We start from the raw sequence: 17,157 nt of genomic DNA on the forward strand, positions 1-17,157 counted from the left end.
ATACTGCACTAACGTTACTTTGGTTAAAAGGATAAAAGGAAAAAATAGATTCAAAGACTGATAATTATGTACACACGCTCTCCTATATATAGAAAACAGCATTTGAGAAAGAATAAAATTTTCACCGACCATCTTACGTAATAAATTACCTACCCTCTTTGGCCAATCTTTTAGCTCTCAACTTTTCAGCCATGGTCATTTTCTTAGGACTAGATGAAGGAGCTGGTGTAGCTGGTGTAGCTGGTGTAGCTGGTGTAGCTGGTGTAGATCCACCAGCTGCTCTACCAGCCAATCTTTGTTCAATTGCTTCTTCCATTTCTCTTTGCTTTTGAGCAATCATATCTAACTTAGCTTTATCTGGAGAAACGGTGGCCTTTGGCAAAGTACTTGGTGTACTTGGGGGTTCTCTGTTTCCTGCACGGAATGAGTATGCAGTTGTCTTTTTGGCAGCGGCTTCCTCCATTTCTCTTTGTTTACGAGTAGCCTCTGCAAGTTCTTGAGCGCGCTTTTGTTTTTCAGCATCAGCAACTTCTTGTCTACGTCTTGCAACAGCCTCCTCGTAACGGTATTTACGAACCTCCTCGATTCTGGCTTTTTTGGCAGCTTCCAATTCAACCTTCTTTTGGTTACGAATAGCGACTAATTCGCTTTCCTTAGTGCCCGAGACATGCTCCTTGAACTTTAGGTAATCATCATAAACCATGGATAAGTTCCTGTGATCAGCCATTCTTGCTTCGTATTCGGCCTTGGCGGCGTCAACGATTTTCTTTTTCATAGCTTCATAATTTGCAGTGTCCGTTTCTTGTAACTTGTCAACTTCCTTTTGTAATAAGGGCAATTCGACTTTTCTCAATGCTCTTTCGGTATGGTCTAATCTCTTCATAGCATACTCCATACGATTTTCTAATTCGCTCTTGTTCTTAGACACTTCAGCTATGATGACCTGTTTGATGGTGTCAAGATCCAAGCTTTTGGCCTCGTTTGGATCAATGTAAACGTGACCTTTAGCATTAACTTCAGTAATCATCTTTGTGATTTCTCTTTCTTTAATAGTTTCGAATTCACGTTTCTTCTTTTCAATCAAACGACGGTGAGCTTCTTCTTCTAACTTGGCCTCAATAGCAGCTTTTTCTTCCAAAATACGTTGTTGTCTGACTTCAGCATCCTGTTCAGCATGCAGAGCAGCATGTTCCATATGTTTTTGTTTTTGTTCTTGGGATCTCTTGACACGTTCGTCAACAATCTTAGAAATCTTTTCAAGGTCATCTTTGTTCTTTTTGATTAAAGTTTCGCGTGCAATTTTAACCTTTTCCATATACGAAGCATTGTTGAAACTGTCAACATCGTGTAAAACATTAGACAATTCAAGCAACTTGTTGTGGATATAAGAATTACGGATAATGACAGGATCTGATTCTTCTTCCTTTTCTTCGCCATCTTCAGTTTCCTGTGGCTCAAGGCTTTCATCATTTTCTTCCTTTTCTTCCTGAACTTCTGATTCCGCGTTCTCATCTTCAAGGATCTCTTTAGGAGCAGTTGATGCGAAAATGTCGAATGGATCTTTGGCAAATATAACTTTAGCAGATTCATGATCAATGGAAATTGAAACATAATCCTCAACAGCGGCTTGTAATAAAGCTTTTTCGATGTCCCAAGCGGAGAGACCTAATGGGGCAGGTAGGGTGGCAATCTCATATAGTTCGGACTGAGACACTGTAGTGTACTTTTGAGAGGCTGCAACAAAAATTCTTCTCATAATGACATCTCTTAGTGGAGTAATGTATTGACTGAAATAAGGTTTAGAAGATAGTTTGGCTAACAAATTTCCCAGATGTTGTTTGACTGTGTCGATATTGAAGTTGACTTCAATGATATCGTACAATTGTTTCAACTCCTCGTCAACTTTAGCATAAATGGATTCGTCTTCAATAATTGATTCTAACATTTCCTTTCTAGTTGGTTTAGCTTCCAAGTTGAGAAGACGGTACATACGTAGATGAGGATCGTAGCCAATAGATGGGATTTCATCTAGTTGTGTCGAAATAGCGGACAAGAAAATTGTAGAAGAATATGTTTTGAACTCTTCCTCTGTTGCTTTTGGGTTGGTAGAGTATAATTTATAAAACTTTTTCCAGGCTGTGGTGTGTAACAAAGGATCACCGGAAACAAAGAAGACCTTAACAAGGTTTTCGTAATAGTTGGCCAAAGTTGATGGCTTAGGTGCACGTTTAGATGTCTTCATCAAGTGGAAAACATCCTCAATAGATCTATAAGCCTCGTGCCACAATTCCAATTTGACAGAAACGTCAACTTGTTGAAAACGTTGGTCCAAATAACGTTGCAAGGTGTCAGCATCGCTCAAGTCAACTAAGTTGTTACCTGATTTACTTTGCTGGTAGTTAGCGGCGTCTAAATGCTGACGTAGCATTTCAGCCAATCTCTTGAATTCATTTTTACGTTGATACTTTAAACAAAAATGCATCGTCTTCTTGACAACCCCAGAGTAAGTAATTTCTAACAAAGCGTTGTTTCTCAATAGATCTAATACAGCACGATATGATTCCCAAGTAAATCTTAACCATGAAGTAATAGCTTCATCATTGAAACCAGCCACAGATTGATCTGGTTCGTAAACAGAAATCAACAAATTTTCTGGAGTGACACCACCTTCCAAATCATCATCGATTTCTTGCTTTTGAAGTTCGTCAGCTCTAGTTTGTTCAGAAGCAATTTTAGATTCAACTAAGTCAATGAATTTACGGGCAACAGCACCGACGGAAACTAAACCTTCAGTAGAGCCTTGGATCAATTTTTTATACTGGTGCAGGCCATCTTTAAGTAGCTTACCCTTCTTTAATTCAACGCCTATTTCCAAGAATTTGAAAACAACGGGTTCAACAGTTGAAGGTGTGGCCCAGCGGATTCTTCTAGCAGTTATGAAATCATGTAAAGATTGTAAAGCAGCTTGCTTTTCGCCGACAGAAATAAGTTCATCTGCTCTCTTAATGGCATTTTCAGGACGAAATGGAGGGGGAGCCATCTTAATATCTTTGGAGCTGTTGTATAATATGTCAAGATATTTCTATTGACAGCTTGTATCTATTTTTTCCTAAGTTCATTTTGAAAAATTTTTCATTTCTGCCAGGACGCTATCTGGTAAAGCGACTGAAAAATTATCATATCTGTTTACCCGGTAGAAAATAATTAAGATGAACAAAGTTTGGATAATAGGATTGAAAAAAAAATGCTTTGGTTTTGATGACTATAGAGAATTTATCACTGATAATATATAATATAAGGAGGAAATCCTGTTCATCAAAAACTTCTTGAAGTAAATGAGAGATCAATTAAAAAAAAAGAGTACATAGAGAGCATCAAACGATCATGCGGATTGAGTCATCAGTTCAACAAGTTCGTTTACTGGATCTTCATCGTGTCTTGCAGTTTCAATGTTGGTCAAGGTCTTTTTAATCCCAACATTGAAATTTGGACAGCTGCGTGACAGTTCGTTAATGACCTTAACCCTACCAGCATCGTCAAGAAAGTTCGATTCTATCATGACGTTGTTCAGTTCATCTAGGTTGGTCATATTTGGAACTGCTATCTCATTGTCGAAGCAGCTTAAGATATCCATTTGCTGAAGTACTGAATAAGCCGATGTGGTGGTCATGATAAGCAAACGACGGTCTTGAGGTGGTTTGCGTTTCAATGCGACCTTTAGCATTTGTAGGATATTATTCGAAAATCTTGGACCAATTGGTACCCAATCAACCAGAGTTTCTAATGAATCAATAACAAGAATGTTCAACGGAGATTTATATGCGTCTCTGAAAGTGTTATCAATATAGGCAATCTTGGCACTTTCTGACATACCTGATAACTCATTAGGTGAAATTAATCTGATAAATGGGAATCCAGACTTCAAAGCAATTTCAGCGGCCAAAGCTGTTTTACCAGATCCCGCAGGGCCATGTATTAATAGAGATACCAATCTAGATTTATCACTCTCGCGAACTTGGCGAACGTAACGAGCCCCATTCTTCAAAATTGAGTTAACTCGGTCGGAATAAAGCATCATTCCTCCTTCTACACATGTCTTCAAGTCTTCTTCACTAATACCAAAAGCTGGGGTAACGTCATTAAGCGCGTTTAAAAAGTCTTCTCTTGTTACTTTTAATTTTGCAATATCCTTCGTATTAAGCTTTGTAGCACCTTTTCCAATGTTGACGGTTTTGTTGATTGCAAAAGAACTTGCACTTTTCACCAAACCTTCAATTTCAGCACCAGAGAAGTTTTTTGTTAATGCAGCTAACTCTGCCAAGTTTACATCATCACTCATCATATTGTTTTCCCTCATTTTCTTCGTTTGGATGTCGAAAATTTGCAGCCTACCTTTTTCATCAGGTAGATGAATTTCGACCTGGACTTCAAATCTACCTGGACGCAAAAGGGCACTATCGATTAAATCTTTACGGTTGGTCATACCAATAACCAAAATATTATTTAACTGATCAACACCGTCCATTTTAGCTAATAATTGGTTAACTACATTGTCACCTACACCGGTGCCATCACCTCTTGAACCTCTCTGCTTGAAAACAGAATCTAGTTCATCAAAAATAATGATATGCAAGGAGGATTCTTCACCCTTGGCCCTGTACTCTGCTTCTGCATCCTTAAATAGATTACGGATGTTTTCTTCCGAAGAACCAACGTACTTGCTTAAAATTTCAGGACCGTTGACGATTTTTGGCTCTTTAGCATTCAGCATTGTACCAATTTTTCTTGCAATTAAGGTTTTACCAGTACCTGGAGGCCCGTACAATAACAAACCTTTAACATGAGATATACCTAGCTTTTCAATAACTGAAGGTGGGAAAATTCGACTTGCAAAAGCTCTTCTGAATATTTTTGTAAATTCTTTGTCCAAACCACCGACACCCAAGTCTTCAAACTTGAAATCCGGTCTGATAACAGCATTTGACCTTGGCCTCAATGAGTTTGATGATTTCAAATTAACCAACCCATCTCTTCCTTTAAAAAAGTTAATTTGTGTCTGTTTCGTTAAAATTCCCTTCGTTTCTATCCCGGTAGCAACAGCGGATGTCGGCTCAATATCTCCTAAATCGATTGCTTGAACATTTCTAATTTTCAAGTCAAAGAAATGACCTTGGAATTCCATGATAAGATACTGAGTTGGGGAGAATATTTGAGATTCGTAACAACGAACAAATTGTTTGGCTAACTCATCCTGATCGAATACCGTGCTAACCGCCTTACCTCTGGCTCTAAATGAGATATCTATATCTATTGAACCTAGATACGATTGTTTACTGGAGTACTTGAACAAATCAAACGCCTTTGCTTGAACATCTTGGTTTAGGGACCATCCACCCCAGGTACGCTGGTTACCGTTGAACCCAATGGTCCCCGGTGGAATTTCGTTAGAGTGTCTGGTTGTAAAAACAAACAAATTATCAATAATAATATAGATATTGTTGGGGAAATCATTTGGTGAGACAGCAGCTACGTTTGCCAGTGCATAGGAGTTATTAGGGCAATTTGACACTTTTAAATGACGTGGACGGGTATCCACGTTTGTCATATCGGGTGGTGTATGACTTGCAGCAGCTTTTCCAAAACCAGGTAACTTGAACATAATCTATATATGAAGGTTCAGTATACTGTACTATTTGATCCTATCTTGAAAAGAAACCACTACGGTAGTAGTTAGGGCACACGAATAAGCCAATTCCATAAATCTCGAAATTTCGTAGTATCAACGTATAGTGTGATATTGAACTTGCTACATAGGGAAGGTATCTTTGAATAATGTCACTTTTAATGACGTTATGTAGTTGAAAATAGAAAACATACTAAGATCCCAGAAAAAGAATTCTCTTGATACTCTACTAACTTGAACCTTAGGTTCCATTGGCAAAATGCCATATGTTGACTACAAGTAAATAGTACAACCTTTATAAGCAAATGTATTTAATTAAAGATATAATGTCCGACTATTTTGACGTTCATTTATTGATTCAAGCGGGGAAGACTCAAGCTAAATGAACTATTGCTTCCCATGTTGGAATCGTCAAAATTATCGTCTATATTCAAAGGATCCAACTGTTGGGAAGTCCCCAATACAAATGAAGAACCGACATCATTTTCTGTATGCACTCTGGAATTAACAGTTGCTGTTGAACCTGCTTTCTCGTCAATCTCCGGTTCCTCTTCTGGAAGTATGAACGCAGTTGCGATTGATTTTTTCTTGTATGTGGTACTTATTTTACCAGTAGGGGGTAATCTTGCCTTCGTGGCAGTTTTTTTTGAAACAAACTGATCTTCTTCTAATAAAGCGAAGAAACTGTCATCTGTCGAAGTGGTAGAGATTTTATCATTCGCAGATGATTTGCTTTGTTTTGTTATATAGGCTTTAGAGCGCTCGTAGTCTTTGTTCAATAGCGGAAGTAAAGTATTCCAGAACGAACCAGCATCCAACATACCTTTAGTAATCTTCTTGTAAACGATGTTGTCAGATTCTTCTGGTTGGATCTTTTTAGTCTGTACTTTGGTTTCCCCATCAACAGTTTGAAATTGGGTGGTCAGTAGCTGTAATGGAACAGACGAACTCAAAACTCCAAACTCCTTTTCTAATCCAAGTTCTTTAAAACCAAAAAAGTCTTCCCCAGTCAATTCGCTTGCAAAGTCACCAGTAAAAAAACTTTGACTTTCGTCTTCAAAATTTCTCTCGGATAACTCTTGTAAAGTTGGCCTTAACAGAGCTTTTAGAAAGTTTTCCAACTTGTGCTTAATGTCCTGAAGTTTTTTCGTTTTCTTGCCAAACTCAGATTCAACGTAGGAAAACAGGTCATCTGGCCTATTAATACCATTTTCTAGTAGTGTTGTTTGCAACATTTCCACATGTGTCCCTCTATTTAGAGAGTTGGTTTCATGATGGAGTTTTAAGGTTTTAATTAAATTGGATAGATAATCCCCGGCGACTTCGGTGAGCATATTTATCGCGGATGAATGAGCAGTTTCAAAGCCGTTGGCCATAGCAACTTTGGATATGTTCTTATGCATAAATTTCCATATCAGTTCCCTATTGTTTTTGTAATCATGGGTTGGAAGTTGAGACACAGGATCAAGATCAAGTGAGTCATCAATAATAGTGTAGTTATAAATGTGGTTGTTGAGGAATGCGTTGGGATTACTTCTAGAGTTTTGGCCCGACAAGGGACTCTGTAGCATTCTAATCAATGATATTTTATGGCATATATGTCTAATTTGTTGAATTAGCGTGATATTTTCGTTCATTTTAGGTGTTAGCCCCAAATCCTTGTTAGCTAAAAACAAACTTTGTTTATGGATCCCATTTTGAAGCATGCGGTCCACAGAGGCATCCTCCATTTTGTCTAATGTTTTATTGTTCACTCCCTCATATAATATGTCAGGAATAACGTTACTAACGTCATATTCCTGTAAAAATCTTGTGTCATCTAGTTCAATATCATTGTGCTGCTTTTCGAAAGCTTCATTTCCACTTAGGGAGTGGTCATTATGAAACTGCAACTGGTCATCCTCTTCCTGTTTTAATACTGTTCCAAACCCATTTTTCATGATGGAATCTTGCTCTATTTTTTGACGATACGATTCCACAGCTTTTTGCTCTTTATATTCTAGGAAGAGCTGGTCAAAGCTTTTCATTCTTTGTGGATTCTTCAAGAACGCTTCTGAATCGCTATTCAATTTTCCATTCTTAAAATAATCAGCTCTTTTCAAACATATCTCGGCACGAACTTTGGCAGTCACAGTCTTCCATACAGATATCTCCAAATCGTCCCTATCATCGTCCTTTTCAAGTAAATACGACTGGGATTCGACCATATCTTCGTCTTCTTCTTCTTCGTCCTCTTCTTCTTCATCATTATTCACCTCTAGTTCCTTCTTTCCTTCCATTTTACTTTGTAACCCATCCTCTGTGTCCTTTCTCGCAATATCTGGATTCCCATTCAATTCCTCAGCTTTTCCACTTTCCCCAACCTTTCTTTGCTCCCTATGTGTCTCATTTTCTTCGAATTCGTTATTACTACATTTTTTATCCAAGGTTGCAATGAGTGAGTCAGTTTTGTCTTTTTCCTTTTCTCCATCAGGTACCACAGAAGCTATTACGTCACTATCCGCTGATTTTTCGTCCTTAACTGTTGCTGTTTCGTTCTTGGCAGTTGATGCTTCGTCCTTGGCAGTTGATGCTTCGTCCTTGGCAGTTGATGATTCGTCCTTGGCAGTTGATGCTTCGTCCTTGGCAGTTGATGCTTCGTCCTTGGCAGTTGATGCTTCATCCTTGATGATTGATGCTTCGTTCTTAGTGGATGATGTCTTGTCTTTAACTGTTTTGCCGGTACCCTTTTTTGATGCCTTGTCATTCCTCTTTGCCAACATATGAGCCCCCATGTTTAGTCCCTTCCTTCCAGAACCAGCAACTTCTTCCTCTTCATCTAATTCATAATCTTTATCTTTCTCCATGTCTTCAATTTCTTTCTCTAAATCAGCCCTGTTTCGGATTGTAATATTAGGGATCATAGGAATCAATTGGAGAGATTTCTTTTGCATAGCAATAGCATGTCCCCTCAAAAAATGTGAGGGGTCTGAATTATATGTCAAGCAATTTTTCCATATTAGCATAATATCGTCGACGAATTCTTGTTTGGAGTCATATTGAAAGCTTTTCAATTTCTTTAAAACAGTATTGAGATCCATAGACTTTTTGATGATTTGGTGATAATTGGGAGCTTCTCTTTTGCTCACTTTATTCAAAAATGGTGTTGAATGCTCAGTGTAGTTTCTCAATTCTAATACAACCTTTTCACAAGCTTCATATAACTCTTCTTGGCCAATTCTTTCATCTGATGTCCATTTCGACCGATTTTTTCTAACGTCCATTATTAAATGTTTCAATTCGTAATCAGATATTCCCAGTTGGGATTTGTTTTCTTGAATAGATGATAGAAGGTGTTTTAGTGATAGGTTTTCTATACCCAAGTTGACTGTTAGATCTAAATTATTATGTTTAGGGCGCTTGTTCCCGGTATCGCTAAGAGATGAACCTTCAGGGGTTGATAATGCTTGACTCGTATCTAGCTCATTGTTTATCCTCTCTTGATTTTGATCATCGGTAGCCGCTTCTAAATCATTTCGACTTCGTTTCTTCTTTCCCTTCTCTATCATTTTATCACTTTCTTCAAGTTTTAAACGCTTTATCATAGTTTCTTTGTCATATTCAAAATTGTGGTATATTTTATCCCAATTTCCCATAATTTCTTCTATGTTGTTTGTTTTTAGTTTTGTCAACGTTTCTTTTGATATTGAAATGTTCAGTAATAAGCGTCGATCATCATCAATTTCAATATTGGAAGAGGGAAGGATATTGGGATGTTTTATAAGACATTCTGACTTCTTTTCTTCTGTAATATCTTCATCATAATCTTCATCTTCGTCGTCATAATCTTCATCCTCGGTGAACTTCGGAACACTTTCTTGGTCTTGTGGTTTTTCCCTTCCATCGAATTCCTCTTCGTCATTCTCTTCAACATCCAACAGAGTGTATTCGGTACTATTCTCATCATCAAACTCATTACGATCACTATACATATAATCTATCGCACATTGCCATAAAACATACCTGATTTTCAGGGACAGATTTCCAATAAATCTTGTACCGCTTATTTGTTGCTTCAAATCCTCTAGATCTAGCTTGAACAAGTCTTCTTCGACGTTCTCGTTTTCATCACCATTCAAAATATTCTCATCATTTTCGATCGCTTCATTTCCTTTATTCTCACTCTGTTTTTCATTTTCGATGTTGCTGCTAGCACTAGTATGGCTATTATCCTTAATTATCTGCGACGATACATCGTCTGGGCGGATGTCGACAACGGAAGATAGTATTTCACCTCTTTCTTCTTCTTGGGTTGATGGTAATGACTTTTCGACATTTAACGTTATGTTTCCCTTCAAGAAATGATTCCATGCTTTGAGTTTGTCTTCTTTGCTTGAGATAGACAGTAAATACCCGAGGACGACCAATTGCTGAGATGTTAAATAGAGATCAAAGAAGTCCCTATTGAAAAGTTTTTCTGTCAATTTAAGCAAAGCATTGGCATTTGTCCTTTGATAATTTTTTATTGGTATTTTTTCAGTCATTATTTAGCTTCAACTAATTGTTAATATGACAGCTTAAAGAGTAACCAACAATTTTTCTCTTATCCAAATTTCAAAAAGAAAAAGGGAATGCACCTATTGATTTATTTTCCAATTAAATAAATGATATATCTTGCGGATTTTCTTTCCAATGATGTGTTCCTACTTTGGAACATCCAAAGATAAGTGAAGGTGTACAAGCATACACTTACTTTTCATTACTTCGATCTAATATTTCATAGTGTTACCCGTATTTTGTGGTATTTTGTCTCAAGCTTGACAATACTTCACCGGAATTAGCTCCGAGTAACGCTGTTAGAGTCGCTATACTCGATTTTAAAGATGGTCGACAAAGACTGATTTTGAGAAATAGGTGAATTATTGAGTTAATTATTAGAACTCCATTGTTCATAAAGGTAGTACTATTTGGTACATAGTATACACTAGAGGCTCCCCTGAAGAATTTAGGAATGGGGCAAAGGGGATCGATATTTCTACACAATAATTTACTTATTTATTCTCTTGTTTTATGCGTTGTTATTTATTGTCCTACTAAATTATCAATCCTTGCATTTCAGCATCCATTAGCATCGACAACTGTATCTCAACCTTTATGTCACCATACAACACCGTAAATGGTAATATAATAGTAACATGACTACGAGTCAATAGATGATATTCCCTTCTTATTCTAATACTACTGCAAACCTGTTGATAATTAGTGGTTTAGTAAGTTGTAATAATTCAGAATAGGTCGTTCTTCAATTATATAAGAGAGGTATATAAAACACACGCTGATTGGTTATATTAAACCAAAAGGTTCAGACATAATTCAGAACATTGATGATATGGTTTTGGTGATAACACATCTTCTTATATACTAAGTTCTGGACAATTAATAGATCTTTATCTTACTAGTGCAGGAAATTCCATAATTAGAATTTGCCTACTCCAATTTTAATTGGTATCATCATAAGATTGTTTGTATTCATTTACCCGATATTATTAGTATCATGTTAAGGAATGTTCGTTATCAACTACATCAATTTATATGAATAAATGTATAGTAGCAATTGTTGGAATAAGTGATTACTACTATACACCTATTCGTATAAATTGGATTAAGTTATTGCAACTATACGTCTTCGTATAAATTGAAGTAGAAAAATTCTAATAATAGAATTTACTGCAGTAATGAGATAAAGATCTATTAATTGATCAGAACTTAGTATATAAGAAGATGAGTTATCACCAAATTCTTATCATTAACACTCTGATTTATGTCTGAACCTTTTGGTTTAATATAACCAATCAGCGTGTGTTTTATATACCTCTCTGTTGGAATAAGTGATTACCACTATACATTTATTCATATAAATTGTTGTAGTTGATGACGAACATTCTTTAACATGATACTAATGATGTTGAGTAAATTAATACTAACATTCTTATGGTGATACCAATTTAAATGGAGTAGGGAAATTCTAATTATAGAATTTCCTGCACTAATAAGATAAAGATCTATTAATTGTCCAGAACTTAGTATATAAGAAGATGAGTTAACACTAAATTCTCATCATCAACACTCTGATTTATGTCTGAACCTTTTGGTTTAATACACCCAATCAGCGTGTGTTTTATATACCTCTCTTATATAGATTAAGAAGGAACGACTATTCTTAATTATTACAACTTACTAAACTACTAATTATCAACAGTAATCACTTATTTCAACAAGAAAGAAAAAATATGACCATACTGCCCTCATTGATATTAATATTCTATTTTACTGTCTATACTACTATAGTTGCCAACTATCACAACAAATAGTAGCTCGCGTGGCGTAATGGCAACGCGTCTGACTTCTAATCAGAAGATTATGGGTTCGACCCCCATCGTGAGTGCTTTGTTTCCAATATCCGTGATAGTTTAATGGTCAGAATGGGCGCTTGTCGCGTGCCAGATCGGGGTTCAATTCCCCGTCGCGGAGTTTTTTTTTGCTCACTGTTTTATACCTATAATAATTTTCGCACATGATAAAAATGTATAATGTACTGAATCGTGTTAAGGGAAACAAGCTCGCAGTACTATCAATTGTGAATATGCGTTAAATTCTGGAAATTTGGTTATTCTGACGATGTTTATCCTGAACTTATACGGGCGAGCAAAGAGGTAGATCAGTTGTTATTATGTCTCAAATATGGAAAATGGGTATATTACGCCTTTGTGATTGTATGCAAATATAAATCTTCTGTTGTTCGAGAAAAGGATGCACCCAAATATCTCTGAACTTAGCAAACTACAGTTTCAGATTAACCAGTTTGAAAGAAAGCAGCCCGCCTATATGGTTGATAATATTAATATACTCTGATATATCAGTAAATCTATGATATTAAAGATAGGATATTATATATATTATACTTTATTCTTTCTAAAATATATTGTATCTAATACTCTTTTATCGTCGGATCTCATGTATTTTGTTTCTCCTCCAATGGTTTCTCTTTTCCAGTTGAGCGAAGGCGTTTATACAGCGTATTTCTTGGTCCATTCTCTGGCTGTAGCTTCATACTTGGGTCTGTCAGTCTTGTAAATATGAGCGATTTCTGGTACTAAAGGATCATCGGGGTTGGCGTCTGTTAATAAAGAGCAGATGGATAATAGGACTTTCGATAAAGTTAGAGCGGGGGACCATTGGTCCTTTAGGATGTCCAGACAGATGTTACCATTGGCGTTGATATTTGGATGATATATCTTGGTTGTGAAGGAGATCTTTGGTGGCTTGAATGGGTAGTCAGTTGGAAAGTGAATAGACAAGAAGAAAACACCACCGGCATATGGAGAATCAGCAGGGCCCATGATGGATGCTTGCCAGTGATATAGATCATCGCCAACTGGACCAGCTGAACACGAAGTAGGTGGATCTCTGTTTGAATAGCATGATTATTGTTAGTAATACGAGCAGAATTGTGGAAGAAAAAGATAAAAAAAGCACGCATTAGAAACGTGGCAATACCGTTACACATACCTTTCTAGGTCACTTAATTCTTTAGCGATACGTTTAGAAGAAGACATGATGTTGGATGTTTGTTATGTGTATATTCTATTGTCAGTGATATGCTATTTACTTTTTATTCAAGTTGTTTTCTTAGTTTCTTTACTTTTGTTTTTCAGGATTGATTTAATTCTCTGGATTATTCATTGAGATGAAAATAGAAAAAGAAAGAAGGACGAAGAAAAAGAAAAATAGATGTCTTTCAAGGTGAGCTGTTGCCTAGTTTTTCCGCAGCGGAAAAATCTCGCAGACCATGTGACTGCCAATACTCCTTTTCTTGCCGCTCGGCTCTCTTAGATGCTCGCCTCAAGATAGACTATAAAGCGATGGATTAATGTGGAGAGGAGGCAATGCAATAAGAAAATCTTTGGTATATTGTATCTTTGAGATCTTTCTTTTAGACGAGATCTTTTTTATCAGGGAGGCATATCTTGTGCTGGATTATTTCTTGTTATGTAAGACTGATTACCCTTTTCTTTTTGGAGCTGTAAGAATGAACAACGCAGTCACCATATTCAAGAATGATAACTTGCACATTCTAGAAGAAGAGGAATGTCGGTGAAAATAGTGACAACCGCACTTGTCTTTTTCCTCCTCATTTTTAATATTTAAGAAAACCTTCTTCATGGTAGAATGCATTAGGACCCTTTTTTTTGAAGGAAGGGTTCTGATTATTTCAATAATTGACAGAAATTCGCTACTTAAACGATAATTAAAAAGTTAGATTCTATCAGGGAAGTAAATTGCTTCAGATTTTATTGTTTCAAAGAGAGATGAGCTTAGTACTTTTCTTGATTATTTATTGATTGTTTTGTGTCTTAAGTATTTGTTTTTTCAATTCCACCCTCGCAACACTTTCCAAAGCAAAACATAAATGGAAAAAAATGATTACTAATTATGAGAAGAATATACTTGACTCTTTTTTATAAAGTCAAGAAAGTGCGATAGCTTACTAGCATCTCCTCAACGTAGCCAAAACACGTATATAATATACTCAATTATACTAGGACTATTCCAAATGTGTAAGCCGAAAAAGTGAATACAGTCAGATATGGCGTACAGGTAAACATATACGCCTGTGTGTAACAAAACAACATTAATTTATCCCTTTAAGGTTGAGATATTAGCACACTTGAACGTAATCAACACATTTTGTTCCCTTAGTTCGGCCTTACTGGTGGAACAATTGTCGCCCAGCACGACACGCAACTAAACTAGTCTCCTCCAATACCCGACACCAACAGTACAAGTAACAAAAAGAGAAAGTCTTTAGCCAACTAGAAACTATTCTAACAGTTTACTAAAGTCAGCTATGGAACATCAAGTGGCAGGTTCTTACTGTCCTTACTTATGTGCGGTCCTTCTTCTCACGAATACAGCCATGATATTTACGAACCGAAGTGGTAAGATCTTTTTACAGAAAGGTGTTTACGCTAACTCTTCTCATTTAGTGACACCGATGAAGGTCGTTTATCGCCACAAGATGTTTCAGAGTGAGCCATTTTGGCCGTAGTTCGGTTTATTCAGCCTCATTAGGATTCCCCGGCAGCGCTCGCATTCCGCGTACGACTCAAAGAATTTCTTACTGGACTTGAGAATGTGCGTGTTTCAGATTGCGTATTCTTACTCTTCTAGGAAATTCTCCGGAAACAAGCTGAGCTGGACTCCACGAATGGTTCCTCGCAAAGTTCTTGGCTCATGCACAGTTGAGAAGCGCCGGTAGTCAATACCAGTAATCCATGGTACTGGAGTTTCTCTCAATGGTACGGCCCATAGCTGGAGAAAATAGTTTATTGCCAAAAAAGTAATATCCTCCGCAGAGGTATATATTAAGTTTGAAACAAAAGGATTGCTTGCTTTTTTGCATATCACAACCCTTTCTTGCTTTTATAAATGTTTATGAAACACTAGGAAATATTTGAGTGGTGCCAGGTTTTTTCCATATTAGCAGGAAAAGAAAAATCAGCATATTCTCATACTATAGATTTTTGTTAAAACCATGAGTCTTGAAGGAGAAGACTTTGGCAAGGATAGCTCCAAGAATATAGAATCATATACTGGTAGAATTTTTGATGTATACATACAAAAAGACTCTTATTCACAGTCCACCTTAGATGATATGTTTCCAGAAGACATTGTTTCAAACGCTACTTGTGTGAAAAATGAAGCGCAGGATGACATCGATCTTATCAACGCGCATCCTCAATTTGAACTGATCAATACTGGGCTGGGGGCTAAATCGGATGATTTGAAATCTCCATCAGTAAAAGTTCCGTTCAGTGATAAGCAGAGGAAGAATGAAGTACCAAGTATATCTGTAAACAGTTACTTTTCCGAACAAAGTAGCGAAGTATCATCAACAGCGGAATCTTGGGCCATCGGTTGTGATAAATGGTCAGAAAAAGTAGAAGGGGCATTCTTCGAAGCACTTAGATTAATAATGAAGAACGGAACCACAAAAATAAAAATAAGAAATGCCAACTTTGGGAGAAATGAGCTGATTTCGTTATATATCAAGCACAAAACCAATGAGTTTAGAACCAAAAAGCAAATATCTTCCCATATCCAAGTCTGGAAAAAGACCATACAAAACAAAGTTAAGGATTCATTAGCGCTATCATCAAAGGAGGAGGAGCTTTTACAGCTAATTGAGCATGGTGCTGAGCAAACTACTGAAAATTCAAACTTGTTTTACGACATATTCGAGGAAATTATCGACTCTTTACCTTCCATCAACAATTCCGGAAATTTAACTCCTAAGAATTCGCACGCAAGTAACAGCAACAATAACGCGTTGTCCGTGCACTCAAGACTGCTTACACCAATCACTGCTTCAAACGAGAAAAAAATCGAAAATTTCATCAAGACTAATACTACACCTCAAGCAAAGACCCCCCTAGTTTATGCTAAACACATTTATGAGAACATAGACGGTTACCGGTGTGTCCCGTCGAAGAGAAATCTTGAACAACTTTCCCCCACGGAATCTCGCCAAGAAGGTCGCACTAATAAGGATAGTTTTTCTAACAAGAAAGCAATCCTAGAAACTGCAAAAAATATTGAAATGGAACAGAGAAAGATAATAAATAAGTATCAGAGGATATCCCGCATACAAGAGCATGAAAACAGTACTGAATTCAGTTCCAATTCTAACTCCGGTTCAGATTATGAATCAGAAGAAGAAGTGGTTCCAAGATCAACCACAGTTGCGCAACTCCAGGGTAGACCAGTACCGTACTATAAAAATAATGGAATGCCGTACTCTCTCTCAAAAGTACGAGGAAGGCCCATGTATCCCAGACCTGCCGAAGACTCTTACAACCCAAGCTATGTTCAAGGTCTGCCTCAATACCAAACATCCTATTTTTCACAACTGTTACTATCATCGCCCCAGCATTACGAGCATTCCCCACACCAAAGGAACTTTACACCATCCAACCAATCGCATGGGAACTTTTATTAAATGGCTACATACATTTTTCATATATGAATATACATACATATAGTTGTAGTGAGGATCGTCATAGAGAGAATCAAAGACGCAAATTCACATATTTATCAAATATCACTAATTCGCATACGAAACGCAATGTATTTCCTGAATGCACCGTCCTATTCCACACCTCTCCATCAACCCAAGCCACATATGTAACATACCTTCTTCCTGATTTTTTTACTGACGCGCCAGGAAGAGTTAAAAGTTCTCTAGCGCCATACCAAAATTTTTTTCACTTTTAATCTATAGCAATTTTTTTTTTCTTTTTCTGCCGAAATAATATTGCAATGACTTCTCGATGGCCGCAAGATTTGCAGAAGTTCATTCAACCAACATGCACCGAGAAAAACAAGTCCTAGTGTCGTAATCTCTCTTACATAACTTTTTATTTCATCTTGATTCG

General features: G+C 36.9%; 4 protein-coding genes and 2 non-coding genes across 6 annotated transcripts; 3 read left to right on the plus strand and 3 right to left on the minus strand.

Annotated features, from left to right (window-relative positions):
* Window positions 1–145: 145 nt before the first annotated feature.
* RPG1 (translation initiation factor eIF3 core subunit a) lies at window positions 146–3,040 on the minus strand (the record flags this gene model as incomplete). The annotated part of the gene is made up of 1 exon (XM_056223275.1): window positions 146–3,040. The coding sequence occupies one exon, from the start codon at window positions 3,038–3,040 to the stop codon at window positions 146–148; it is 2,895 nt and encodes a 964-aa protein (XP_056080435.1).
* Window positions 3,041–3,382: 342 nt separating this feature from the next.
* On the minus strand, window positions 3,383–5,659 carry SEC18 (AAA family ATPase SEC18; the record flags this gene model as incomplete). The annotated part of the gene is made up of 1 exon (XM_056223286.1): window positions 3,383–5,659. One exon carries the CDS (start codon window positions 5,657–5,659, stop codon window positions 3,383–3,385), a length of 2,277 nt encoding a protein of 758 aa, XP_056080436.1.
* A 374-nt stretch (window positions 5,660–6,033) lies between these two features.
* Window positions 6,034–10,206, minus strand: SPT7 (SAGA histone acetyltransferase complex subunit SPT7; the record flags this gene model as incomplete). Its single annotated transcript, XM_056223297.1, has 1 exon — window positions 6,034–10,206. One exon carries the CDS (start codon window positions 10,204–10,206, stop codon window positions 6,034–6,036), a length of 4,173 nt encoding a protein of 1,390 aa, XP_056080437.1.
* A 1,829-nt stretch (window positions 10,207–12,035) lies between these two features.
* On the plus strand, window positions 12,036–12,107 carry Smki_2.trna10R. Its single transcript has one exon. It is a non-coding gene; the product is annotated as a tRNA-Arg (tRNA).
* Window positions 12,108–12,121: 14 nt separating this feature from the next.
* On the plus strand, window positions 12,122–12,193 carry Smki_2.trna11D. Its single transcript has one exon. It is a non-coding gene; the product is annotated as a tRNA-Asp (tRNA).
* Window positions 12,194–15,257: 3,064 nt separating this feature from the next.
* TEC1 (Tec1p) lies at window positions 15,258–16,721 on the plus strand (the record flags this gene model as incomplete). The annotated part of the gene is made up of 1 exon (XM_056223308.1): window positions 15,258–16,721. One exon carries the CDS (start codon window positions 15,258–15,260, stop codon window positions 16,719–16,721), a length of 1,464 nt encoding a protein of 487 aa, XP_056080438.1.
* Between the last annotated feature and the right edge of the window lie 436 nt (window positions 16,722–17,157).

This window comes from Saccharomyces mikatae (genome assembly GCF_947241705.1).
Source record: "Saccharomyces mikatae IFO 1815 strain IFO1815 genome assembly, chromosome: 2".
Classification (NCBI taxonomy): Eukaryota; Fungi; Ascomycota; class Saccharomycetes; order Saccharomycetales; family Saccharomycetaceae; genus Saccharomyces; species Saccharomyces mikatae.